Source organism: Acomys russatus, chromosome 25 (genome assembly GCF_903995435.1).
Source record: "Acomys russatus chromosome 25, mAcoRus1.1, whole genome shotgun sequence".
Classification (NCBI taxonomy): domain Eukaryota; kingdom Metazoa; phylum Chordata; class Mammalia; order Rodentia; family Muridae; genus Acomys; species Acomys russatus.
In genome coordinates, this window is record NC_067161.1 from 40,128,586 (window position 1) to 40,155,166 (window position 26,581).

At 53.5% G+C, this 26,581-nt stretch overlaps 1 protein-coding gene across 1 annotated transcript; it reads left to right on the top strand.

Annotated features, from left to right (window-relative positions):
- Nucleotides 1-82: 82 nt before the first annotated feature.
- On the top strand, nucleotides 83-25,040 carry Wnt9a (Wnt family member 9A). The gene is made up of 4 exons (XM_051167922.1): nucleotides 83-211; nucleotides 21,354-21,610; nucleotides 22,184-22,446; nucleotides 24,523-25,040. Exons 1-4 carry the CDS (start codon nucleotides 117-119, stop codon nucleotides 25,003-25,005), a joined length of 1,098 nt encoding a protein of 365 aa, XP_051023879.1. The 5' UTR covers nucleotides 83-116; the 3' UTR covers nucleotides 25,006-25,040.
- Nucleotides 25,041-26,581: the final 1,541 nt, after the last annotated feature.

Genomic DNA, 26,581 nt, shown 5'->3' on the forward strand with positions numbered 1-26,581 from the left:
AGCTGGCCGGCGCCCCGCCCCGCGGCCGCGGCTGTGGACGCTATAAGAGGGCGGCGGTCGCGGCGCGCCCTGCGCGGAGCCCGGAGCGCGATGGTCAGCCGCCGTGGCGCGGCAAGATGCTGGATGGGTCCCTTCTGGCGCGCTGGCTGGCCGCGGCCTTCGGGCTGACGCTGCTGCTCGCCGCGCTGCGCCCTTCCGCCGCCTACTTCGGGTAGGTGCCCGCGGCGGGCGGCCGCGCGAGGGCGGGCGAGGGCGGCGGGGCCGGACGGGGGCATCGAGCCCGGGGCAGCACCCGTCAGGTGCTCGGCGGGGTACACGGGTGGCTTGGAGTTGTTAGTTGGCAGCGAGCGCGCCTGTCGGTCCGCAGGTCGTTGTCCGCCGTGCGCCCTACAAGTAGAGGGGCCCGTGTCCCCGACGGGCTTGCGAGGGGCCACGGTCCACGGTGACTCCCGAGTCGCCGCCGCCGCCTTAGGCCGCGGTGTTCCTGCCAAAAGGCTGGAGCCTCCCTGGCCCCTGCCCACCACCCCCCTTCTCTCCTGGAAAAGTTAATTTAACAACAACAAAAAAACACGTACAAAATCCAGATGTTCCTTGCACTGAGCCCCAAAGGGGAGAAAAAACCCTCCAAGCTGGAGAAATTTATTTTTCTTGCGCTTTCTTCTGGCGCCCGCCCGAGCCTGGCCCCGACCTCGGCCCACGGGAACACGTCTGGGAGACCTGGCCCGGGGGGTGGGAGGGTAAACGCCGCCGCTGTCCCGCGGGGTCGCCGCCCGCACTCGCCTGTCTCTGCGTATCACTTTTGCCGCGTAGTTGGGCGCGTCTCTTCGCCTTCAGTTCCTCTGGTTCCTCTCTACTCCCTTTCCCAGGTCTGGGGATGCTTGAACCCAGCGATCTTTAGAGGGATACCCTTTGCACTTTGAGTTCGTCAAGGTCCTGGGTGGCACCGTGCGAGGCAGAACCCCAACTCTCTCTGCCCTCCCTGCTTCTTATACCCGCACTGTACCACTGGGAGCCCTGGTTAGCCCCTCGGGTCGCAGTCCTGGTCGTGGGTGCCCTGGACTGCTCCTTGGGCCGCCGCCCTTCGCCGGTCACCTGTTCCCTCGCCCCTGGCTGCGGTGCCCGCTCGCAGTGGTGTGGCCGGCAGAGGGCCCCGTTGGTCCAGGAATCTGGCACCCGCCGGGGCAGAGAGAGGCGGCTGGGCTGAGGAGACCTGCAGGTGTATCCTGTTCTCAAAGAAAATAAAATATTTTCATGGGAAAATTTCCCTTTGTGTTTTTCTTTCTCCTCTGTCTGTCCATTTCTTCTGGGTTGTCTTCCAGGGTCAGCTCCGTGTCTCGGTTCCCAGGGTCTCCCCTACCCTGGCTCTCCTGTCTTCCACTGTGGGTCCAGTCCCTGGGCCTTGGCCTGGCACGCCCCTGCACGCCATCTGTGCAGCCCTAAGCCTCACCCGCGGGCAAGAGGGAGGGCTGAGGATGGCTGTCTGGCCACAGGTCCGTGGTGAGTCACAGCAGCCCATCAGCCAGCTGTGCCTTCCTCTCTCTGGCCCAGCCAGGCTTCTGACACGCCCTGGGCTTGCATGGGCGGACCCTTTGCTCCTTTTGGGATCTCTGCTGCTGGTCTTGTGGCCCTAGGATTCAGAACCTACAAATTGTGGGGCTAGAGTCCTGGCTGCCCTGCCTCCTGTCTGTCTTTCTCACACTCTCTCCGCTGTCTCTATACTTGGCGTCTTGGAGAAGTCTTCCTCCTGCTTGGCTTATGTAGGGGTGTTGGCACCCTTTGGTTCCATGGTAGGGCTTAAGTACAGGGTGGCTGGCTCCCCCAGATGTTACTGTGCTATAGCTTGACTAAACCTCTACCTAGTTCTCTGCCCCAAAGGGCTCTTCAAGGAAAGCTGAGCATGTGTATGGTTGTTCCATTCCCACAGCTGCCCTGGAGACCCACTGTCTGGGCTTTGGAGGAAGGACTCCAAAGATGGGCAGAGTGGGTTGAACCTGTTTAATGGAGAACCAAGGGGAACCTGGGAGGACAAGCTAGCTGACTTGGGTCTCTCTGGAGTTGATCTCTGAGGAGTATGTATGGATGTTGGAGGCACACGATGTATTTATTCTAGGCTGTTCTGTGTCCAGAGGTCCCAACCCTGCCCCAACCAAGGGAGGAGATGAGTCTGGAAACCCTGAAAGGCTTGGCAGGCCTGGAGCTGGAATGGGAGACTGAGGGTGCGCCTGTGAGATTGTGGTGTGCTCAAGTGTCCCTTCCCAGCCCAACTGGAGAGGGAGTAGGGAGAAGGAGCTGGAATCTGGGGCTCTCCTCTCCCTTCCCCCTCTCCAAAGCTCTGCCTGGCACGGAGGCTCCCAGGCAGGAACACGGCTCCAGTTACAGCCCAGGAACCCAGAGAGGAGAGGCTGGCCCGGGGGAGGGTCACGTGGCTACAGGAGCCCTCCCCACCCCCTCCCAGAGCTGCAACCCAACCCTACAGCTCTGGTTGCCCTTCCCTTCCAGAGGCCTCTGGCCACCCTGCTGCTGGACCCCTCCAGGCTGGCCAGCAGCCATGGGGAAGGGGCTCCCCTCTCTTCTTCCCTTGGCTCAGTTTTTCATCCCAGTTGGTTCAACGGATCAGCAGGTGGCAATTCCATTAGTTTCTTCTGGAGCCGCTGCCTGCTGCAGGCCTGCGTTCCTGGGGCCAGCCGGAGGTCACATGTGGGTTCGGGATGGAGACACAGACCCTCTAGGGGCATTGCTATTCCCCCCCTCGCCTGCTTCCCCCCTCTGCCCCACCGCCCTGGGAATTGGCAGGTGAGATTATCTATGTGAGCAACAGGCCTCAGGAACAGACCTGTGACTCTGTTCCCCTGCTAGGTGACAGGGGCCTTTGGAGAGGAGGCCCAAGATTAAGTGGAGGTAGGGATCAAGACAGCAGTGGGCTCTCTCTCCAGCAGAGGCAAAACAAACAAAACAAAACTAGGAAGGTGGCTTGTAAACCTTAAATACTGCCTTTCATCCCTCTGTTTTGGCCATATGCATCCTATTTCTCTCGGGGCATGCCTCCATGTCCCCTTCTGAGAGGCACCCTAGACACTAAAGACCACTCTGGACTGTTTGAGCCTTAGTGGTAACAGAGCCTACGAAAGCCCTGTCTTTGTTATTGAACATAAATCACATCCCAGGAAACGCCCCCACCCCTACACCAGCTCCGTGGTTTGGGGTATATTCACAAAACTGTCAGCCATCACCAGAACATTCTCCTTACCCCAGAAACCTCAAACCCACTCAGCAGTCACTCCCTGCTCTCTCCCTCAGCCGCTGACAAGCACTAGTCTCCCTGTCTCTGGGGGTTTTCCTGCTCTGGACCCCTTGTAGAGGTGGGACGGTACACTCTGTGGCCTTCTGTGTCTGGCTCCTTTCATTCGGTGTCATGTTTTTGGCAGCTCATCCATGTTGTAGCATGCATCAGCATTTCACTCCTTTCTTTGACTGGATTGATTATACAATAGTCTTTTTTAAAAATCCAGTTCGTCGGTTTGTCAGTTGATGGCTATTTGGGTCATTTCTACCTGTTGACTATTTCTAGTAATGTTACTGTGAATGTCCTGTTCATATTCATTCTCTCTCTCTCTCTCCTCTCTCTCCCCTCCTCCCTTTCCCTCTCTCTACCCCCTGCTCCCCCCATGTATCTATGTTTTTGGTTCTTGGGGAGTGGGGAGGGGTTCCTATCTAGAAGTGGGATTGCTAGGTCCTCAGGCAATTCTACTTTACACTTCTTGAGGAACTGCCAAAAGGTTTTCCCAAGTAGTTACAATATTTTATATCTCTCCCATAAATGTACAGGGGTCCAATTTCTCCATGTCATCACCAAGCACATTCTGGTTTTTGTCATTGTTGTTTTTTAGTTCTAGCCATCTTAGTGGGTGTGAAACATGTCCCATTGTGGGTTTGATGGCTGATGACATTTACGGTCTCCTTGTTTGGTTGGGTTTTGTACTGATTTTTTTTTTTTTTTTTAAAGATAGAGTCTCTGTTATTATCCAGCCTTGGTGGCTGTTCTAGATCTAACTGTGTAAGCCAGGCTGACTTTCGACACAGAGAGATCTGCCCGACCCCGTCCCTGGAGTGCTGAGACTCAAGGGATTAGAGGTTATTGGCTTTTTTGCAGGCTGCTTTGACCATCTGCATACCTCTTTTGGAGAAGCACCTGGTCAGTTCTTTTAAAAGTTGGGTTGTTTGTTTTGTTGTTGTACGTGAGAATTCTTTACATATTCTGGACCTTTCCTGGATACAGGAGTTTTATTTCTTGACTGGAGAACAAATGGGCTCTTTCATCCCTACACACAGAGGTGGTGGCAACCCTTAGGTGCCCCAGCAGGGTGGAGGAGGCATCCCTTATTTATGAGAACCCTGTATGGGGTTCAATTCTGGGTATTCAGAAAACTAGAAGAGGAAAATCCTCCCTCAGGTCAAAAGAACAGGAGGCTGTCGTGCCCTTTATTCTTGTCTGGGAGCCTGGATGGGAACACCCTATGGCCTTGGCCCAAGTCCGACAGCTGTTTGGACAAGGGGCATCCAGGTAGCTCCTAGAGGAGTCAGAGAAGGCTGGGAAGGGTTCTGGGCAGGATGCTGGGTCTGAGAGCTCAGACTCTCTAAGCTGTGTGGAGCCCTCACAGTATGTGTTGGAGCGGAAGTGAGGTTGCAGAGAAGTCAGGCCCAGCCAAGAGCAGAGTGGGCAGAAGCTAGGGAATCTAGGTTAGGAGTCAGGCTTAGTTGGTGTCAGGTGTATCTATGGCACCACTAAGCTTAGAATACCCAGGATACTCACAGGCCTTTGAAAGGTCAGCAGAGTATGGCCCCCAGGCAATGAGGCTTTGCTGGGCAGCCACAGAAGCGGACAGGCAGGCCTTAGAGGCCTCAGCCAAGCGGCTCTGTGGATGAGACCTTTTGGAAGAGGATTAGGGGAAACCAAAAGGTGGGCGAGGGAAAGAAAGCTCTTGGAGGCCTAAGGAGGTGGAGGTGGAGCCAGCATTCGTTTGCAGTTCCTCAACAGCTTCCCTGAAGTGGCCAGCAGAGGCTGGAGTTGCCTGGCTTCCCAGGAGGCTGTGCGGCAGGGTGCAGCATGAGCCCCGGGTAAGAGCTTGTTACCTTCACTCTGCATTAGCCACCCCCTTAGACCCTCCACTCTGGCTGCCTTTGTGTCTTGTCTGCAAGTCCCTAGATTTGGGGGAGGGGTTCCGTTGGATCGCAGCACAGACCAAGCCCAGACCGCCACCACCCCCCCCCCACACTAGGGTGCACAATGTTTTTTGTGCCACCTTGAGGGAATGGAGTGGTGAGTGGTGTTCAGCAGGAGTAGGGTGGGGTTTAAGGTGAGGCCAGCCTAGGGCCACCTGGCCCCCCTCAGCTGTGTGAGCAGATGTCCTGCTCAGAGCCGACAGCCGTCTGGACGGGAAGACAGCTGGCCTAATCTCGCTCCTGTCCTCGTCATACGCTTTGCCTCCTTGCCTTTGTGGCTCTGGTGCCTGTCCTAGGCAGGACTTGGTAGGTGCCAGGCAGCATCTAGGTGGCCTAAGGTACCAGGTACCTCCTGCCAGTGCCTTTGCCTCTATGCCAACTCCCAGGTTTGGCCATCATGGGTAAGGTGGGCAGGTAATTTGTACCCTTGGAAAGAATGCACAAGGATAGATTCCTCCCAGGGAGGCCCTGAACCCCGGGAGGGTGATGAGCTGATAAGGGTTAGTTGGAGGGGGGCAGCCAGGCCTGCCTGGCTCCTTGCTGGAAAGACGACACCTGTTGACAGGCTTCCTGCACTTGCCCTCTGAGTCCAGCCTGCCGGGCACCCGCTGCCTTTGTGTATTGTGCCGTGTGGCGGGTGCCCTGCTGGTGCCCGGCTGGCTGCAGCAGGCTGTGGACAAGGCACAGTTGTCTGTGTAGTTGGGGAAGCCTCTGGCATGAGCCTTGGATGCCTGTGGATGAAGCCAGGCCCCCTGAAGCACATAAGCAGATTGTTGGGGGGGGGGGGCGGAAGTTGGGGTGAAATCAACATTTGTCTGGCTTGCTACCTCTTCTGGGTGGCTCCATAACGGCCCAGATGTGTCGATCTTTCCCTAATAACTCAACTCTGGTGTGTACAGGAGGGTCAATTATATTGCACACTGTGCCCTCTAATTAAAAGCTGCTACCAGCCTATAGCCAGTGGAGAACCTAATGTTCTCCTGGGGTGTCTGCATTGTTTATTGATCTTATAGTCTGGCCTGGTCCACTACCCTGACTAGAGTCCTGACTTCACCTGCTACATGTGGCTCAGAAGAGGCCTGGCTGCTTATTCCAAGCTCGTGGCTCCCCAGCTGGCATACCACCCTACTTCCGGGCATGCCTGAGATCACAATGAGGAAGGGGCCTGTGCATTCGGATCGACGCTCCCGGGCAGCCATGCAGTGTGAGCTTGGCAGGGTAAATCTGAAAGTACACCTATGGCTGACTGCCCTGATGGCAGGTGTCTGGGGACAGACTCACCATACCCGCCGATCTGGGTGGTTTCCAGGCTGCCCTGCCCCCGTGACCCACAGGCCTGGCCCCTCTGGCAAGGTCCCTGCTGGCCTTACGCCCCTACCCACAGGAGGAAACCCAGCTGCCCAGCTGGCAGCCTTAAGCACCTTGGGCCCAGGCAGCCGGACGAGGCGATGGAAAAGGCAAGCCGCAAGCTGCGTTTGTTTTTCATCGCAATACCTGAGGTCGGAGCAGCCAGGGGAAGTGGGCTGGAGGTCTGGCCCAGGACAAGATGCTTGATGGAAGCTCCCAGAGCCTGAGGACGTTGGGGCTGTCTGCATCCTGGCAGATGGGGATATGGAGATGGGGGTCGCTCCACCCCCAGTCACAGTGCCCTTTCAAAGCTCCAACACAAGGCTGAGCAGCTAGAGGTATAGTCCTCTAGGGAGGATTCCTGTGTGGGGTCATGCTGGTGGCTGCGGAGGGTCCCACAGTTCTGCCTGCTTCCAGTGTCATGGGTCTATGGCTGGTCTTACGTGAAGCCATTAGTGCTGGACACAGTGGCTGCTGTTCTGGGATCTTTTGTTTCCATCTTCTTCCCAGAGGTCCAATGCAGCACCACAGCAAGCTTGTCTGTGATGGATGGAGTCTGCTGGACAGCACCTTGGATCCCGGGGTGGTAGCTGGATGGTATTTGTCTATCCAGCAGTCCTCAAGAGCCTGGCTCCTCCAGGGCAGTGAGCAGAGAGGGAGGGAGACTGGATAACTGCCCATTTGCAGCCTTTGACCAGTGTCTCTGTGGAAAACATCCCTGGCCTTGTCCTGGGCACGTTGCCACCCCCAGGGACATGGAGGTACTCGGGTTGGAAGCTGGACTGCGGGAGGACGGAGGGTTAATCTCAGTTCCGTCTCTCAGTGCTGGAATTTGTTTTGATTTTGTTTCACACAGAAATTAAATGCTGTCTGGCGGAGCTGAGGTTTCCTCGGCTGGGCGCTGTGGCTTCTGGAACTGCACCCTTGGTTTCCTCCACCCTGGCCCAGGGGAGAGCTGGTTCCCTGGCAGGGTGGCCCAGGGGGGTGGCCTAGCTTGTTGGTGGGATGGGGAGGACTGTGGGAGCAGCTCTGGGGGCTTGCTGTCATAAGGGCTACCCTCTCTGCCTGCCCTGTGTATGTGGGGGTAGTTAGCTTGATCACCTGGCTCACTGCTCCAGGGAGGCACCTGGGTCCCTAAGCAGTCACAGCTTCAGGCCTGTCCAGGACACAGGAACAATTACCAGCACTGATTTCTCCAAAGGGCTAGAAGGGCATACGCTAGGTTTCAGCAGATCAGTGAGGGAGTGGGGTTCTTGGCAAAACACCTCTCCACGTCCTAGAGGGTCAGCCAGACTGCTCAGAGAAGCAGCCTTGTGACCCTCCCATGAGCCCTCTCCTACTCCGTGGGACTTTGCCAGTTGGAATGGCAGTTCTGTCACATGTGGACCAGTGTGCTACAAACGTCGTCCTTCTTTCCAACTGGTCTTAACATCTTCTGGAGTGGCTGCAACTTGTATGATAGAGGCGGTGTGAGCGCCAGCTTGGGATGGGTTGGGTAGCTGGGTGTGTGTTAGCATCCCCTGGAGACCATGTTGGGCTTCTTGCCAAGGAAGCGATCTTAAGTCAGGCCTGCTTTTGGGCTGGATTAGGGCTGCTGTTGGATCCTGGTCTTATCTGGCTTCTCCTAGACTGTATACTCTTGGCCACAGCCTAGACTCCCATCTGTCAGTATTAAGTACCCCAGTTGCACTAATGGGGACCCATGTCCTCTTGTTGAAAGCAGTTGAAACTCTGTGTGTGTGTGTGTGTGTGTGTGTGTGTGTGTGTGTGTGTGTGTACATGTGTGAAAGTGTTTGAGGTGCATGTATCTATGTGAGTATATGTGTGTTGGCACGTGTATGAATGCATCTGTGTGCATGTTTCTGTCAGGGTTGCCTGTGGATGTGGGTGTGTATGTCCGTGGATGTGGAAGGCAAACTTTGAAACTGTCAAAGGCCAGTAAGGTGAAGACTACACATAGACCCATAGAGATAACAAGGAGGCATGTTGGCCTCGAGCCTCTCACAGGAGGAAGGGCATCAGCGGCCAGTGCCTGCTACAGCAGGGAACACTCAGCAGAGCCTTCCCCACAACTATCAGGGCCCAGTAACTTGCAGGACACCCAATGATGCCCTGGGTCTCCAGCACAGTCCAAGGTCCAGCCTTGTTTGGACTTGACTTATTCGGGTTTGGGATTATTATGGCCACAGCATAATGTGGGGGCATTTTCTGTCGGCTGGGTGGGAGGCTGGATCCTGGTCTGCACAAGTGACTACATCAGTGTGGTGTATCAAAGCAGCAAGAATTTGTTCTCCATCAATCCTGCAGCTAGAAGTTTGCATTCAAGATGTTGGCTCTTGCTGAAGGCTCCTGTGCTTCCAGCCTCCCCCGTCCCTGTTTTCTTTTGTATGGGTCTCTGTGCACATGCACACATGCGTGTATGTATACACGTGAACGTGCATGTAGAGGCCAGATGGCCACACCAGGTGTCTTCCTCTACCGCTGTCTACATTATGTTTTGAGACAGGGTCTCTTGCTGAACCTGAAACTCACCAGTTCAGTTTAGACTGGCTGCCCATTGAGACCCAGGGATCCACCTACCCCCGCCTCACCCCCTCAGCACTGCCGTTGCAGATGTGCACCACCACGTCAGGCCTTTACATGGGTGCTGGAGGTCTGAACTTAGGTCCTTATGCCTGTACAGTAAGCTTTTGACCCATTGAGCCCCCTCTCCAGCCCTTTCTTACCTTTTTCCTTACAAAGATGGCCTCTGCTGGCTTCAGGAGTCTGCACTTCAGGGCCCTGACCGTCAGGATACCTGCAAAGATTCCAAATGACTCCTTCTTGAGGCTCTGGGTAGATGCCCAACTTGTGGGGGTCACCGTATACCCCACCCCCATGATTTATGCTTTATTTCAACTTCTTCATCTCAAAGACAGCAACCAGCACACCGTCAAGGGTAACCAGACATGCATGGAAAAGCAGCCCCAGACACCCCAGGCTCTGGAGCGCCACACTCACGCCCGCTGCACTTAGAGCAGAGGGTGGGGCCATTACGATGAAAGCAGATAGGCTTGGAATCTCTGCAGCAGAGAGAACCCGCGAAAAAACTGACCCAGCAGTTTGGAAACACCAAACAACCAGGGGGGAAAAGTGCCAGTGACAGATGGATCAAGAAGCCGATTCAAAACAGCTGAAGGGAATTAGCGCACTGGGAGCCGGTCAGAAGAAATTACCCAGAGCTGGTGGAGAGGCAGACAGATGTGGGCCAGGGGAGCAACTTCCCTACTGGGAAGGTTCAAAGCAGGGGAGGGAGCCACACTGGACAGGGCTAGTGCTCCAAGGGGGAAGTGCAAGTCCTTTCCAAAATAAAGCTCTGTAGAGATTCAAGGAACAGTGGACTGGGCGGGCAAAACCCAGACAGAGACTAAGAGCGAATATCATAGGAATTTATTCAAGCATGCTACATCTGGGAATAGTGAAGACAGTTGTGAGAGGAGCCAGAGAGAACGGGACACATGATGTTCATGGGAGCCGAGAGGCTGACCCTCACTTTGGTAGCTGGCCCACCCCATCCCTAGAAGTACAGAGAGACTGGCCTCTGTGAAGTACCAGGTGAGACAGTGCTGACTGTAACATGAGGTTTCCTTGACCCCGAGCTGGACCTAAAGTACATAGTAGCATATCGTTGGTGGCAAGAGGGTAAACAGGTGACCTACCCTAGCATTGGGCTTGGGTGAGTGACAGCCTCCTGTCAAGGAGAGCTGAATGTCAGGTGGCTATTCTGCTGCTAAACTGTAAATGAGCAGAGGAGAAGTTAAAAAAAAAAATCCCTAAAGTCAAAGGGAAAGAGAAAGTTTAAAATGGACAGGTGTGGTCCACAGACTGGGTGAAAGAAAACAGCAAGCCAAGACTCTTGACATGATAGGGTCAGCTCTCCGTGGTGAGGCTAAGCAAAGGGAGAATGATCTTGTGCACTCTGCCGGAGGCGCCTCAGGAGACACGCCTCAAAACACGAGGATGTGAAGGTTGAGAGCATAAGAGACAGCATGCCAACTCAGGCTCAGACAGTGGAGGAATCTCAAGAGACAGAGGACTGGGTTTTGACTCAAGCTCAGCCCCGTGATGAAGCTGGGAACCAGACTCTTTGTGAAGGCCTGAGGCTGACTCAGGCTCTGTGGAGAGTGACGGGCTCGGTAGGATGAACTCAGGTTATGCCTTGGGATCTGCTTTGACCCAGTGCTTCTTACTCAGATACCGTATGGTGAGTCCAAGGCTGTGTCCTGGGCTCTGTACAGTTTTCTGAGACCGCGATCCCGGATCTGTGTTGGTCTCTGGCTCTGTATGGTTTTGCAAGGCTGTGGTTCGGGCTTTGTATTGGTCCGTGGCACTGCGACCTGGGTTCAGTGTGGCTTTCTGGGATGACACTGCAGGTTATCAGCGAATGTGATGATGGTAGCTGATCCCTTCGCTGCTTCATTTCGGGGTGGAGGGAGGCTTGGAATCAAAGCCTTTTAAGCCAAACACAAAGGCAGCCATGGGGAGACACTCGACAGTGGCAGTGCGATTTACCTGAAGTCAGTGTGCTGCAGAGGTGACAGCTCACCTTGACGAAGGTCCAGGGAAACTCAGAACCCCTGCCTGAGGATGTAAGGTGGGGCAACTGCCTTGGAGAACATGCTAACAGTCCCTGGAAGGTCCCTGACCCAGCAGTTCTATCCCAGGGACACACCCACAAGAACCAGAACAGGTCCACATGATCTCTGAAAAGCAGAAACAATCCACGTGCCCGCCCATCAATGAATAAACAAGCAAAATGTCCTTGCACACAATGGAATGTTTCCAAGGAAAGAAAAAGACGCCGAATAGTCTTTGCCATGGATGAGCCAAAAAAGAGTGTGACTTAGTGAAAAGGGCCAGCCACAAAGGACAGCTGTGTCGCCTGGCTCCATTTGAATGAAATACTCAGAGTAAGTTGCTCCATTGATAAAGGGCTTGCTATGCAAGCACAGGGGAAGGGGGGCTGGATCCCCTAGGACCCACCTAAAACTAGAGGTGTGATATAAACCTGTAACCCCAGGGTTGGGGAAGCAGAGACTGGAAGACCTCTAGGGCTCCTGCCCAGGCAGCCTATCCTCATAGGCAAGCTCTAGATTCAGTGAGAGGCCTGGTCTGAAACATGAAGGCAGAGGGCTGGCAAGATGGCTCATGAGGTAACAGTGCTTGCTGCGAGACTGGGTGGCCTGAATTTGATCACCAAGTCCCACATAGTGGAAAGAAAAAAAAATTAACTTCCACAAATCACAGATATGCACCATGGCACACCAACGCCCTCCCTCTCAGACTTAAGTTTTTATTTTTATTTTATATGCATTAGTGTTCTGCCTGCTTGTGTGTGTGTATATATATATATGCACCACATGCATGAAGTGCCCATGGAGGCCAGAAGAGGGCGTAAGATCTCCTGAAACTGGAGTTGGAGACAGCTGTGAGCCACATGCAGGTGCTGGGAACTGAGCCTGGGTTATGTATAAGAACAGTAAGGGCTTTTAACAGCTGAGCCATCTCTCCAGCCCATAAATAAATGTGGGTTGTTTTTTCCCAAAAAGTAAGGTGAAGAGTGCCTAAGGAAGATAGACAGTATTGATCACTGGCCTTCACATCCATGTGCATTCTATATACATAAACCTGCGCACATATGTGCACACACATATATTTGGTGTATAAAATCATTCCCTGAGTTGATAACCCATCTAGACAGAAAGCCCATTGGTTTGTTGCTGTAAGCTGAAAGGGGGGGGGGGGGAGTAAGGTGGGGATTCCTTTTTTTTTTTTTTTTTTTTTTTTTTTTTTTTTTGAGACAGGGTTTTCTCTGTGTAGCCCTGTCTGTCCTGGAACTCACTCTGTAGAGCAAGATGGCCTTAAACTCAGAGATCTGCCTGCCTTCATCTCCTGAGTGCTGAGATTAAAGTATGCATCACTATATCTGGCAGCAATGGAGGAAGTCCTAAATTTGATGCTGATGATTGATACATGCATCTGTGGATAATACATCAGCAGTGTTTAAATGTTGGAGTTTGTGGCAGTTGATTTATTTCCAAGAGAGTGTTAAAAAGCACAAGAGGAGAGGTGGCAGTGTAGAGGGAAACTGCTCCAAAGGGTTGGTTCAGGATGATCTTAAATCCTTCCACCTGATGTTAGCTCTTGCAGGGAAGATCAGCAGAAGGTTCTTTGTTTGTTTGTTTGGTTGGTTTTTTGAGACAGGGTTTCTCTGTGTAGCCTTGACTGTCCTGGATTTGCTTTGTAGACCAGGCTGGCCTCGAACTCACAGCGGTCCACTTGCCTCTGCCTCTCAAGTGCTGGGATTAAAGGCGTGTGCCACCCCCACCCCACCCCTGCCTCCAGCTCAACAGAAGGTTCTCTGAGAACCGAGACTCAACTGGAGGAAAAGGGCGCACAGGTGGAGATCTCAGGCAGAGTCCAGCCTTGCCTCTGGTGGAGCCGTCCTGACCAAAGCGTGTTCTCTGAGCTTTGCCCCACAATAGAGGCTCTGTCGAAGCTATGTGTTTCTGTGCCTCCCCCTTACAGATACAGGGGATGTTCACTCCCAAAATGATGCAAGCAACATTTGATTATGTACGGCTCCCACTCACGAGTCTGAAGGGAACCCAGAGAGAGCTGTCCCATGCTGTTCAGTGTGTCCAGGTCCCACGGTGAATCATGTGATATCAAGATGTTCAGGGGTGACACAGATTCTGGCTCAGCCTCATAAACACTAGGAAGGCGCTAGCTGGCCCTGGCTTCCCTCCATAAGTAGTCCAAAATCTGGACACACATGTGGGCACTGGTTGCAGCTCTTGCCTCTCTGTTCTTTACTGTCATTCGGGGCCATCCGTGTGTGCTAGGCCGACTGCATCTGGGTGACAAATTTCTGACATTGGTTTGATTCTCTTGCTGTCAGCTATTAGAGGGCTTGGCTGTGTGCTTACACCTGCTGCTCTAAGGGCCAGGTCAGCCAAAGACCCCAGTGATGTGGGCTGGGGAGGCTGTGTGTGGGATACAGTCGGCTGATGCCACACCACCATGCAGAAGCAAAGGGGAAAAAAAATGGCACTGGGGTGGAAAAGGTATTCTTGCACAGCTAGTGGGAAGCATAAAATAGTTAGGCCATTCCTGGGGAAATTAAAAATAGAATCGGATATCTCCCTTCTGGGTGTATCAAAGGAAATGAACTCACTGTGTTCAAGAGCCTGGATCCCCGCATGCTCTGAGAGTGGGCACTGTCAAGCTCTGTGTTCTCTGCCGACCTCACTGGCTGTGCACAGCCTGCTCCCAGTGTTGTCATAGATAGCCACCGTGCAGTGGATAGGCCTCTTGAGCTTCCTCCTCCTGCTTCATGGAGATTTTATATCTCTTTCCCAGCTCCCTCCCTAGCACACCTGCTAGCCACCGTCCACTACTGAGCTGAGCCTTCTCTCACCTTGCTCCTAGGAATGTTCTTGTCTTTCTGGGCCTGGCTTACATCACCTGACGCAATGATCTTCGGTTCCTCGTGGATGGCCATAAATGGCTTGACCTCCTCCATGGTGTGGCTGTGCCTTGCTTTCATTATCTGCCTATAAGTCGATGGATGCCAAGGGTGCTTCCATTTCTGTTCTTGCAACAGTGCAGAAAACACAGAGATGCGGGTGTGTCTGACATAGTGACTTCATTTCCTTTAGATACATGGCTAGAAGTAGGGTAGCTGGAGTGGTGGTTTGAATGAGAATGCCCCCCCTCTTTTTTTTTTCTTTCTTTCTTTTTTTTTTTTTTTCTTTTTTTGGTTTTTTGAGACGGGGTTTCTCTGCCTCAAGGGTGCTGAGATTAAAGGCATGTGCCACCACATCCAGTGGGAATGATCCTTTAATTAAGCTTGTATGTTTGAATTTTCAGTCCCTAGTTGGTGTAACTGTTTGGGAAGGATTAGGAGGCGTGGCCTTGTTGCAAGCAGGTGTGTCACTGGGGCCTGGCTTTGGGGTTTCACAACTCTATGCCATTTCCAGTTAGCTCTCTGCCTCATCTCATGGTTGTGTCTCCAGATGTACGCTCTCAGCTGTTGCTCCAGCCCCATGCCTGCCTGTTGCTCTGCTCCCTGCCATGAGGGTAATAGTTTCCCTCATGGTGTCTTGTCATAACAATAGAAAAGTTACTAAGACTTGGCTGCCCTGGACTTTGTAGACCAGGATGGCCTCGAACTCACAGTGATCCACCTGCCTCTGCCTCTCAAGTGCTGGGATTAAAGGTGTGCACCACCACCGCCCGGCTTATTTTTATTTCTTATTTTTTAGATTTATTTATTATGTACACAATTCTCTGTATACATGTACACCTGCAGGCCAGAAGAGTACACCAGATTTCATTATAGATGGTTGTGAGCCATCATGTGGTTGCTGGGTATTGAACTCAGGACCTCTGGAAAAGCAGACAGTGCTCTTAACCTCTGAGCCATCTCTCCAGCCCTTTATTTAATTTTTATTTTATGTGTGCTGGTGTTTTGCCTGCAAGTATGTTTGTCCAGTATGGGAATGCAGTGTCCACATAGGCCAGAAGAGGTCATCGCATCCATTGAAATGAGTTATAGACTGCGGTTAGCTGCCATGTGGGTGCTGGGACTTGAACCTAGGTCCTCTGGAAGAGCAGAGTGCTCTTAATCACTGAGCCATCTCTCCAGTCCCCTTCCTCCTACCTAGTTTTCAAGAGGTTCTTTCTTTCTTTTCCTTTTCTTTCTTTCTTTCATTTTGTTTTGTTTTTTTGAGACAGTATTTCTCTGTGTAGCCCTGGCTGTCCTGTACTCACTTTGTAGACCAGGCTGGCCTCAAACCCATAAAGATCCACTTGCCTCTGCCTCCCCAAGTGCTGAGATTACAGGGGATAGGGGCCTAAAGAGATGGCCCGGCTTAAGAGGTTATTTCTTGCTCCGAATTGGATGCTCGCCTTTTCTCGGAGTGTTTCCTCGTATTCCGAAGGTGTCTCTCCCCTCTGTTGGTTGCGTCCTTGCTCTGTAGAAACATCTTACCTTGGTGAGGTCCTGTTTTCTGCTTTTACTTCTATTCCGTGTGCTTTTAGGGTCATGTTAAAACAACAACAAACAAGGAAAACGACTAAGATCGGTGATTTCCCCTAATATTTTTAGTACTTTTAGGATTAAGATTTAGGTAATGCTGTCCACTTTTGGTTTGCTGCTGCTTCTTTTAGATTTATTTTATTTTATCTTATATGTATGAGTGTTTCATTTGCCTGTATGTATGTGTACCACATGTGTGTCTGGTGCCCGTGAAGTTCAGAAGAGTGGGTGGGATCCCCTGGAATTGCAGATGATTGCGAGTCACCATATGCGTTCTGAGAACTGAGGCCCAGTCCCCTGCAAGAAGAATGAGGGCTCTAACGCACTGGACTCTCTTAGGACAGGACCTCATGTTGCTCAGCCTGGCCTCAGTCTATGTAGGCAAGAGTGACCTTGAGTTCTGATCCTCCTGCCTCAGTGCTGGAATTACAGGTGTGTGCCGTCACACCTGGTTTGTAGAACCCAAGGTTTTGGGCATGACAGGCAAGCACTCTGCCACTTGACGTGCATCTTTAGCCACTGCATGTTTAACCCACTGTAAGTGTGTGTGTGTGCGTGTGTGTGTGTGTGTGTGTGTGTGTGTGTGTGTGTGTGCATGTGTGTGTGTGTGTGTGCGTGTGTGTGTGTGTGTGTGTGTGCATGTGTGTGTGTGTGTGTGCGTGTGCAGATAGAAATAGAGAAGCAGACATGGTATGTGATTGAATTATGGCCTTCGGTTGCCCAGAAGACCATGTAGAGTGCATGAGGTCCCTGGCCTCAAGGGAAACCCACACCCCTGCCTGGAAAGATGTTTGTGCCCAGATGGGTGGCTGTGCTGAGCTGTGCAGCTGGCTCTGTCTGCCATGTTAGGCCAGACACCACCAGGGCTGCACAGCAGCTGCATTGAGCCTGGCAGCAGGTGCTCTGTGTGTGGCAGGCAGCTGGTCCCGTGGGCAGGGCCTATGCCATGCCCGGGCAGGATACTGTCTGGGCTACAGGGCCACCACCTCTGGGTGGAGAGTCATATAGGCAGGCACTTGCCACTTGTTTGTGGAGAAGCCATCTGTGCCCAGGGATGCACACAGCTGTGTGGAAAAGAGTGTGGTCCCCCCCCCCCCCAGGTGGCTTGTCCTGAGTGTTTCCTTCTGTCTCCAAGCCTGTCTGCAGGCTTCTGGGCACGCCATCTGGGGGGTGTTGGGTGGGCGCTATGTTGGCACGTGGCTGCTGCTCACTCCAGGGCACAAGTGGCTCATGCAGATCCAGCCCTTTCCTACTTCTTTTTTACACATTCACCAGCACCGCATTCTACCACGTGTGAGGACCATGTGGCACCGTGCTCCCTGACTTAAGATGGGCTATGTCCTGAGAAACCTATGACACGTCATAAGCCAAAAATGCATGAAACATGGCCACCCTCCCAACATCCCAGCCCCGGCCAGCCCACTGCGCACCCTCAGAACACCCTAGCTTACACTGAGGCAGAGTCAACACTGAGCCTGTCTCATCATAAGCTGACTGCCTATGTCGCTTCTGAGCACTGCTGATCCTGGGGCCAGCTTTAAGGGACTTCATGTGGCACAGTGCCAGCACAGGAAAGGGCAGAGAGAAAACACACAGTAGTCACTTTTGCACCACTGTAAAGTCGGGCTGGTGTAAATGGGGACTCTGTCTCAGGGCTGCTATTGCTGCAATGGAACACCATGACCAAAGCACTTGTTAGACTTCTGCTTCCTCACCACTGTTCATCAGGGAGTCAGGACAGGAACCCCAACAGGCCAGGGAGCTGATGCAGAGGCCTTGGGTGGGTGCTGCTTACTGGCTTGTCCCTTGTGGCTTGCTTTCTTAGAGAACCCAGGACCACTAGCCAACGGGTGGCCTCACCCACAACAGGCTGGGCCCTCCCTCATCAATCACTAATTAAGAAAACGCCCTACAGGCTTGGCTATAGCTGATGTGATGGAGGCATTTTCTCTTTTCCAATGACCCTAGCTTGTGTCAAGCTGACCTAAAACTAGCCAGCACAGACCTTCTGTAACTCAGACTGCTCCCTTTGCCTCTTTTTTTTTTCCTCTTCTCTTCCCTTCTTTCTCCTTTCTCTGCCTCCTGAGTGACTGAGGTGCCTGGCCTGTGCCACCACGTGTGGCTTTTTTTTTTTCAATGAAGATAAGCACCTGAGTTCTTTTGTTTATTTGTTTGTGTTTGTTTGTTTTTTTTTTTTTTTTCAAGACAAGGTTGGTCTGTGTAGCCTTGGCTGTCCTGGACTCAGGCTGGCCTAGAACTCACAGAGATCTGCCTGCCTCTGTCTCCCTGAGGGCTGGAACTAAAGGTGTGCAGGCTCTTTTTTTTTTTTTCCCCCACCTAAGTTCTAAGAGCAGTTGTATTTAAAACAAAACAAAACAAAAAAACACTGTGTGTTGTGCATGTCTGTCATAGAATACATGTTACATGACAAATTGCAGGAATTGGTTCTCTTCTTCCCTGAGGGTTCTAGGTATTGTGATTAGGTTGGCAGACTTGGAGGCACGCTCCTTTACCTGCTGAGCCATCTCACTTATCCCTTCAATAGTCTTCTCTTGTAATTTTTCTGACAGGGTCTCACTATATAGCTCTGGCTGTCCCAAACTCACTATGTAGACCAGGCTAGCCTTGAGTTCACAGAGATCCACCTGCCTCTGCCTCCGAGTACTGGGATTAAATGCTGGGTGCACCACTATGCCCAGCATCTCCCGTGAGTTCTAAAAGCAATTATACATCCTTATTATGTATATTTACGACCTTTTCATCCTTCCTTCCTTTTTGCTTTTGTTTTTGGTGACAGGATTTCTCTGTGTAGCCCTGGCTGTCCTGGAACTCATTTTCTTCACTAGGCTGGCCTCGAACTAAGAGATCCACCTGCCTCTGCCTTCCAAGTGCTGGGATTAAAGGCGTGGGCCACCACTTCCCAGCTATAGTCTTTATTTTTTAAAGTGATACATAAACAACTGTGCATATGGGGCTGGAGAGGTGGCTCAGAGGTTAAGAGCACTAGCTGCTCTTCCAGAGGTCCTGAGTTCAATTCCCGGCAACCACATGGTGGCTCACAACCATCTATAATGAGACCTGATGCCCTCTTCTGGCCTGCAGGTGAACATGGCGGCAGAGTACTGTATACAAAACAATAAATAAATAAATCTTTTTTTAAAAAAACTGTGCATATTAAGGTGCAATCAGTGATGTTTTCCTAAGGGCATGTGTTGTCTGGTTTTGAAGTTAGAATAAACATACTGTCTTCTAATATAGTTCAGTTCTTCATTGTTTAAAATCTTTCTAGCTTTTTGGGACACATGGTATATTACTGTCCTCTACTGTGTTAGTGACTTCTGCCTGACAGAAACAACCTTAGGGGAGGGTGTGCTCAGGCTCACTGCTTCAGAGAGTTTCCATCCATCACAGTGGCTGAGGCATGGTGGAGCAGTGTAGTGGAAGCTGTTTGCACACGTCAGTCTGGGCCCGGGAGCCACATGTGCCAAGAACCAAGAGCTGCGCGTAACCGGCTAAGGCCCACCTCGATGGCCTACGTCCGTCAGCCACACCACACTCCCTGAAGCTTCTGAAGGCCCTCAAATTAACACCAAATGTTCAAAGCTGGAGCCGAAGGAGGACATTTCACCCTCACATCACAGCATACATTCATAGCCACCTTTCCCTGCCATCTGCTTTGTGTTACCTCATCTACTTCTGGTGGTTATCACACACACACACACACACACACACACACACACACACACACACACACGCAGTTGGTTTTATCCTGGGAAACAAGTTGCAAACAGCTTTCCAGATTGTATGCTGCCCTTCTATCTCCGTGCCCTTTGCATCACCCTGAAGGTTTTTAGTCTTTTAGGTACTCTCATTCCTAGGCCCTGCACTCAGTCACAAGGAAGGAAACACTTCATCCTGGTGAAGAGTTCTGAGACTGAGTCAGCCCCAGCACGACAGTAGAGGGGCAGGCTGGCCCAGACAGGGACCCTGGCCTCCTCATGTCCCTCCTGTTTACATGGTGAGACATGTTTGCCCAAGAATTCAGGGGCACCCTGTCTTCACTTCCCCAGGCAGGGCATGAACTGATGCTGCCTTGACATGTCCAGGCTGTCATGGAAGCTAGCTACAGTCTCTTCCAGCATTCCCCTATCTCTACCCCACCCCTCTCCCTCTCCCCCTTCTCCCTCTTCCTCCCTCCCTCCCTTCCCCCACCCCTCTCCCTCTCCCCCTTCTCCCTCTTCCTCCCTCCCTCCCTTCCCCCATCTCTCTCTCTCTCTCTGTCTTTCTCTCTCTCCAGTTTGTCCACTGTTCTTCTCTACCTGTCCAAAACTCCAGTTGCATGTTTGCACCTAGTCCCTGTCCCTTCCTAAGGACCTTGCCCATGGCTTGTCTCCAATGGGGTGTCCTGGTGGTGTGCAGATGGGCCTTTGAGCCTTTCTGTGCTCTGTTTTGAGCATAATAATGACATTCCTGTCTGAGGACAGAGCTCTCCCTTCTGTGACCTGCCTTGGTTCTCACAGTGCAGGGTTATCGCTAGGTCTGGCTCCCAGCCTTCCCCTGACCCTGCTTTGGTGAGAGCTGACCTGAGGCCCCTGGTGTTGTCTGAGAGGCTGAAGCGTGGAGCTGTGTAAGCAGAGTTGGTCGGCAAGGCCTGTGTTTTATTATAAAGCTCCCTAGGGGGATGCTCTACCCAGCTCCTTTGGAGGACTCCCAAGGTTCTGAGCTCAGCTACTAGCTCTTGATGACTCAAGGCTTCTGCGACTGGGTCCTGGCCCTGCTAGTCTCACGGCTTCCTTCTAACCCAAGAGGTCTCGCTCTAACCTGTAGAGCTCCCAGTTGACAGCTTCCTTCTCTCTAAAGCCCCGCCCCCTCTTTTCTGCACCCCTGAGGCCCTGTCCCCACTCTCTGCACCCCTAGCATAGACCCGACCCAGCAGGGTGGATGGTACCCTGGCACCTGAATGGGGCTGTGGTGAGGAGAGCTCTCAAAAGCTCGCACTCCATGTACATCTTAGAGGTGCTGCTGAACTGAAGGCTTGGAGCCTGCTGCTCCAGGGGCCAGTGTGCCCAAGGGCACTTAAAGCCAGACCACAGGGCCACCAGACAGGCTTCAGGGAGTCAGGGAAGAGAAGGGAGCCCAGGATACTCCTGGCTGGTGATAGCACAGGGTCAGGAACCCCAAGCTGAGGATGAGGACAGTATGGACCTGGCCTGGGGTCCTGGCCCTGCCCTTTTCCCACCACTGGAACCCTACATTTCCCACTGTAGTCCTACCCTGCTGTGCTCTTGAGGATGTAACTGGGGATTGGTCTCTATCTGTCAATGCCGATCTCAACAGGAACTGTCTGGAAAGCTACAGAGCTCTTAGAGGCCATGTCTGGGCATCTATGAGGGCCTTGGGTCACTTGGGGTTCCCCAGCATTCTGTAGAGAACAGGGCCGTGCTGATAGACATAAGGGCAAGCAGGTTCAGAGAAGGTCTCTATGCACCGTCTGACTTTCAGGATCCTTTGGGCTCCACGCTCCCACCTTACCACTCCTGCCCTTCTCGGACGGACGTGGCTCAGTGCGCTGGACTCTCTGTTCCCATGGAGGCATTGCACTCCACACGGTTCTTAAGAGTGAGGCGAGGACACCTCAGACACCTCAGCCCAGACAGCTCTCCCCACCCTACGCAGGGGCTCACTCTCCCCTCTCTGTCCTCAGGCTAACAGGCAGCGAACCCTTGACTATACTCCCTCTGACCCTGGAGACTGAGGCCGCAGCCCAAGCGCACTACAAGGCCTGCGACAGGCTGAAGCTGGAACGCAAGCAGCGGCGCATGTGCCGTAGGGACCCGGGCGTGGCCGAGACACTGGTGGAGGCGGTGAGCATGAGTGCACTGGAGTGCCAGTACCAGTTCCGCTTTGAGCGCTGGAACTGCACCCTGGAGGGCCGCTACCGAGCCAGCCTGCTCAAGCGAGGTAAGCTCTCACTTGTCTCCATGGCAGCGGTACCGTCTGGTCTCACGCTGCCATGTGTGTGTAAGTGACAGCACACCATCAGCTTTGACCGAAAGCCTCAGGCCCAGGGCAAATCCTCCTTGTCCCTCCTTCCACTGGGCACAGAGGCTTATGCCAATCTCTGTGCATAGATAGGTGATAGGTAGACGTGGATAGATAATGGGAAATGCAGATAGATGATGGTAGAGATAGGTAGATGACAGATAGATAGATAGATAGAAAGAAAAAGAAGAAAGAAAGAGGAGTGTATGACAGATGATACCTGAGGTCTAAGGCTGGATTTGCCAAGGACCCCAGGGACAGGCCCAGAGACCTGGATGAGATCTCTCACACCACACTAGAGGTACCACAGTAAGCTCTGAAGCCTTACCCACTCCCCAGCCTGGCCCACACTACTGCAACCCCAGCACCTCTCTCCAGATGCCTGCCAAAGGCCCTCAGAGACACACCAACCACCCCAAACCCCTACCTAGCCAGCATGTGAAGTCATGGTGCCTGTCTGTCCACTGTCACCAACTCTTCTACTGTCCCCAGGCTTCAAGGAGACTGCTTTCCTCTATGCCATCTCTTCTGCGGGCCTGACGCATGCACTGGCCAAAGCATGCAGCGCTGGACGCATGGAGCGCTGCACCTGTGATGAGGCGCCTGACCTGGAAAACCGCGAGGCGTGGCAGTGGGGCGGCTGTGGAGACAACCTCAAGTACAGCAGCAAGTTTGTCAAGGAGTTCCTGGGCCGGCGGTCTAGCAAGGATCTGCGAGCCCGAGTGGACTTCCACAACAACCTCGTGGGTGTGAAGGCAAGCTGGGTTGGGCTCAGGGCAGGATGGGGGTGGGTGGGGGCTGCATCTGAAGGGGGTTGGTTGCTCAGTACAGGGCAGGTGAGGCAGGATGGCTACAGGGACACTGGGCTTGGGCATGCAGTGGATGGAGTCAGGGTGAATGAGTGGGGAGCACAGTATGGAGGAGCCGAAGAAGAAAAGGGGCTGGGAGGAGGCAGGAGCTGCCTGTTCCAGCCCTGTAGTGCCAGCTGGTGTCCTGGAATCCTGCTTACGTAGGGGACAGATGGGGTCGCCAGTCGTGGAGGTACACTGTGCTGGTTGAGGAAAGAGCCTTCTTCGCCTCAGCATCTGTTTCTGGCAAGTCAAGAATGGGGACTTGTCTCTTTGGACAGTCTGCCCCAGAGGCTGGTGGTTTGTGCCCTGCCTGTCAGAGTGACCTGCAGGGTCACCACAGAAGTAGAGAGCAGCCACAGGATCGTAGACAGCAGGTTCCAAGGAAGAGCCGAGGGTACAGGACCTATTTGCCCATGTTGTCTGTGGCCAAGGCTCTGTTCTGGAAGACAGAGACCCAACTTTAAAAATAAGCAGCTGTGGGCTGCTTGCATGGCTGAGCTCTGGAGGCACCTGGCCTCTTGAATATCTTTAGCTGTCACTTGCAGCTCTGACAATCCTGGTCTCCTCAGGCTGAAAGGGAACAAGGCAGAACCCCTCCCTCGCCTCATCTTTGAATGACCCAGAGTCCAAACTCTAGCCTGGGCCTGGGAAAGCGGGGTCCACACCTCCCTCAGGAGCTGGGGGGGGGGGTGCTTTCCTCCTCCCCTTGTCTGGCTCTGCATCTCCAATCTGGGGAGGACAGCAAGGTAATTAGATCCAGTGCTCCCCTGAGCTCCCTGTTATTGAGTAACCGGAGTTCTGAGTCCCCCACTTCTTAAAGGATTGGTCTGCCTCCTTCCCACCCAGCGCCTTCCCAGGCCTAGGCTAAGTGGAGAGGGAAGCCCGGGAGGGCAGATTCAATCTCCAAGGCCAGGCTGTGCTTTTCTTTCCTGCTGCACCCTCCCTCCCCACCGTCCTCTCTTGAGCTATTAATGAAAAGTCAGAATGTGTGAGCGTGCTCCATCAGCTTGCTGCGCCCAGGCAGCCTTGCTTTAATTAAATCTGTCCTGGTTTCTCAGGAAACCTTGGTTAAGTGGGACTCTCCAGTTGCCTGAGGAGAGTGAGGGAGGTGGCTGCACTTGTTAATCCCTCTCCAATGGACGCTCCTGGGGCCAGCTTGGGAGCTCAGCAGTGGCTTAGGGCCCACCTGGGCAGAGGCTCCCCCTTCCCCGGCATTCTTCTGCCCCCCACAACGCTCTTAAGATTTGAAACAACATTTGGAGACGCTGAGCATGAAAGGCCAGGCAGGAGATCCTGTCAGGCGGAGCCCTAAGTCCTAAGAAGGGAAAGAGCCTAGCCAGGGTCCCCCACAGCCATGTTCCAGACCTGCCTGCTCCTATCTGTGCCACGGAGTGAGGGATGCAACCTTCTCTTCTGGGGGAGTTGGCCCTGAAAGCCCTGGAAGGTGCTGCATTTTGTTAAGAAGGCACCCTAATTGCAGTGCACTTTCCCACCTTTCTCTGCACCCACACCCATGCCCCTCATAGGCTGACACTGAAGTGGGCAGGGCTTGAGTCATGTCTCCTGCAGCTCGGCATTCAAGAGGCTTGTGGTCAGCCCAGACAGAGGACCAGATGAACAGTGTGCTGAGATCAGAAATAGAAGATTGGCAAGGCTGTGATGGTGGGGCAGGGATGGTTTATAAGGTTAGGCAAGAAGTGTCTCAAAGGAGGCATGGGCCAGCCTGTGTTCATAGAGGTGCAGAGGTGCATCCTGGAAGTCAAGGTGCTGCTGACCTTAGGGCTCCTGTGCCCTGACAGTCCTGACTTGGAAAGAGCCTCTTGTGATCCTGGGTTGCTGGGCTTCCTGTATGCTGCACAGTGCTGCCCCCTGCTGGCCAGGCTCCATTCTAGGTCTGTGTGAGGGTTTCTGAATATGCAACCAGGGTGGGCTCAGGTCTTCCTGGCTTGCTCCTCACACTCCCATTGCTCTCCCTTGCAGGTGATAAAGGCTGGAGTGGAGACCACCTGCAAATGTCACGGTGTGTCTGGCTCCTGCACCGTGCGGACCTGCTGGCGGCAGCTAGCACCCTTCCACGAGGTGGGCAAGCACCTGAAACACAAATACGAGACCGCACTCAAGGTGGGCAGCACCACCAACGAAGCCACGGGCGAGGCGGGCGCCATCTCCCCGCCACGGGGCCGGGCCTCTGGGTCAGGAAGTGGGGACCCACTGCCCCGAACACCGGAGCTTGTACACCTGGACGACTCTCCCAGCTTCTGCTTGGCTGGCCGCTTTTCCCCTGGCACCGCAGGCCGCAGGTGCCACCGCGAGAAGAACTGTGAGAGTATTTGTTGTGGCCGCGGCCACAACACACAGAGCCGTGTGGTGACAAGGCCCTGCCAGTGCCAGGTACGCTGGTGCTGCTATGTGGAATGCAGACAGTGTACCCAGCGAGAGGAGGTCTACACCTGCAAAGGTTGACCCGAGGCCCTTCGGCCCTACCACAAGGGGTGTGGGCTTTGCACACAGCATCGGAAAAACTCTAAACCTGCAGGAACCGACTCCCGGGGTCTGCCAGCCTTTCTCTTCAGGGAGTGTAGGCAGGGCGCATAGTGCAAGAGGTTTTAACCTGCGTAGAGTGAGCCCTGCAGGCCCGGCCTATGCTGCTGTGGGGAGGGGGGGGGCACGGGTGTCACAAACAACACACAACGTCTGCAAGGAAGGAGATGTGCCCCTAGCATGCTTGGGCCCTAGTATTGCAGACAGCTGGTTGGCTGTCTCCCTCTCAAAGGCCCAGAGGGCGGGGCTGGCCCCTGTCTGGCCTCCTCAACCATTTTGCTTACGCCTTGGGCTTGAGCTCCACCCCCCTGACCCGAGAGCATTGCAGTAATGCTTTCTCAGTTGCCTCTGTCCCTGGCACATCGGTCCCTGGAGTGTAGCCCTTGGCAGGGACCGGTATGTTGACTGGCCCTCCCTGCCTCTGAGGCTGGGAGAGCAGGTGCACCTTCATACTCACCTGGCTGCCCTTCTGGGCCAGCAGCCTGATGCCAGCACTGTCTTCAGAGAGCCAGACCACTAGGAGAGGACAGCCACTCCATCTCCAGGGCCAGCCCTGGCCCCTGACCCTGAGCACTTCCTTGGAGTATCAGTGACTTTTAAATTATTATTATTATTTAACTAATATAGTAATTATTATTTTCTCTGTCCCCTTTACCTCCTAATCTGTGGCTTTTTCCTCTGACTTGCCCCAGGCCCAGCCCAGCCTATCTGGAAGTCTTCACCTTCTCATCCCTTTTACACTCCCGCTTCCTCTGCTTGCTCTAGTTTGAAACCACTAAATCAAGGTCATGTTTGGAAAGGAGTGAAGCAACAGAGCCTAGCCATGGCTCTCGGGGCTCTGGAAGCCCACTCCCCAATTCTGCCTTCCCTGGGGTCAGAGGCCCTTTTTGCTCTCTACCCTGCAGGTGCAACGATCAGACGTGGGGTCTGGGGTGCTGGAGGCATGGGCATGGTGACAGAGGCAGGGTCAGCTTTCTGATTGTCCATCTCTGGAAGCCAATCATGCTCTGTGTCACCAAGGGTGGTCTGGAGGGACAGACACATTTGCTGTCATCAGGTCTTGCTGATGTCTCTGCAGGGGAAAGGTGGCTACACTGAGCTGGTGTCGACAGTGTGTGTGTGTGTGTGTGTGTGTGTGTGTGTGTGTGTGTGTGTGTCTGCGCGCGCGCGCGCGCGAGTTAAGTGAGTGTGTGAGTGTAGGTACTATGAGCTGGCACAGTCAGTACCCAGTTAGCCTGTGCCCCTCTGCAATATGGTGACTCTTTGTTGCTCAGCCTTAGGTTTGTGTGGGAACCCCACGGCTGTGTAGGCTAGAGTTTGGGCGGGTGGCAGGCATGGAGGCAGGAACTACTGAGGAGCACCAGGGGTCCAGAAGACCCAAGCATGGAGTGGTGGTAGGACTGTGTCTTAAAAGGAAACCTATTTATGTGCATAAGGGCCTCTGGTCCTTATTGGATGTGTACATAGTAAAGTTTATTCTCCTGTGGTTCATGATAGC

Bases quoted from the DNA above. Each gene is read 5' to 3' on its own strand.
- Wnt9a (XM_051167922.1), top strand. From the start codon at position 117: ATGCTGGATGGGTCCCTTCTGGCGCGCTGGCTGGCCGCGGCCTTCGGG. The intron at 212-21,353 runs GTAGGTGCCCGC...CTCTGTCCTCAG, and splicing joins CCTTCCGCCGCCTACTTCGG to GCTAACAGGCAGCGAACCCT. The intron at 22,447-24,522 runs GCAAGCTGGGTT...TCTCCCTTGCAG, and splicing joins ACAACCTCGTGGGTGTGAAG to GTGATAAAGGCTGGAGTGGA.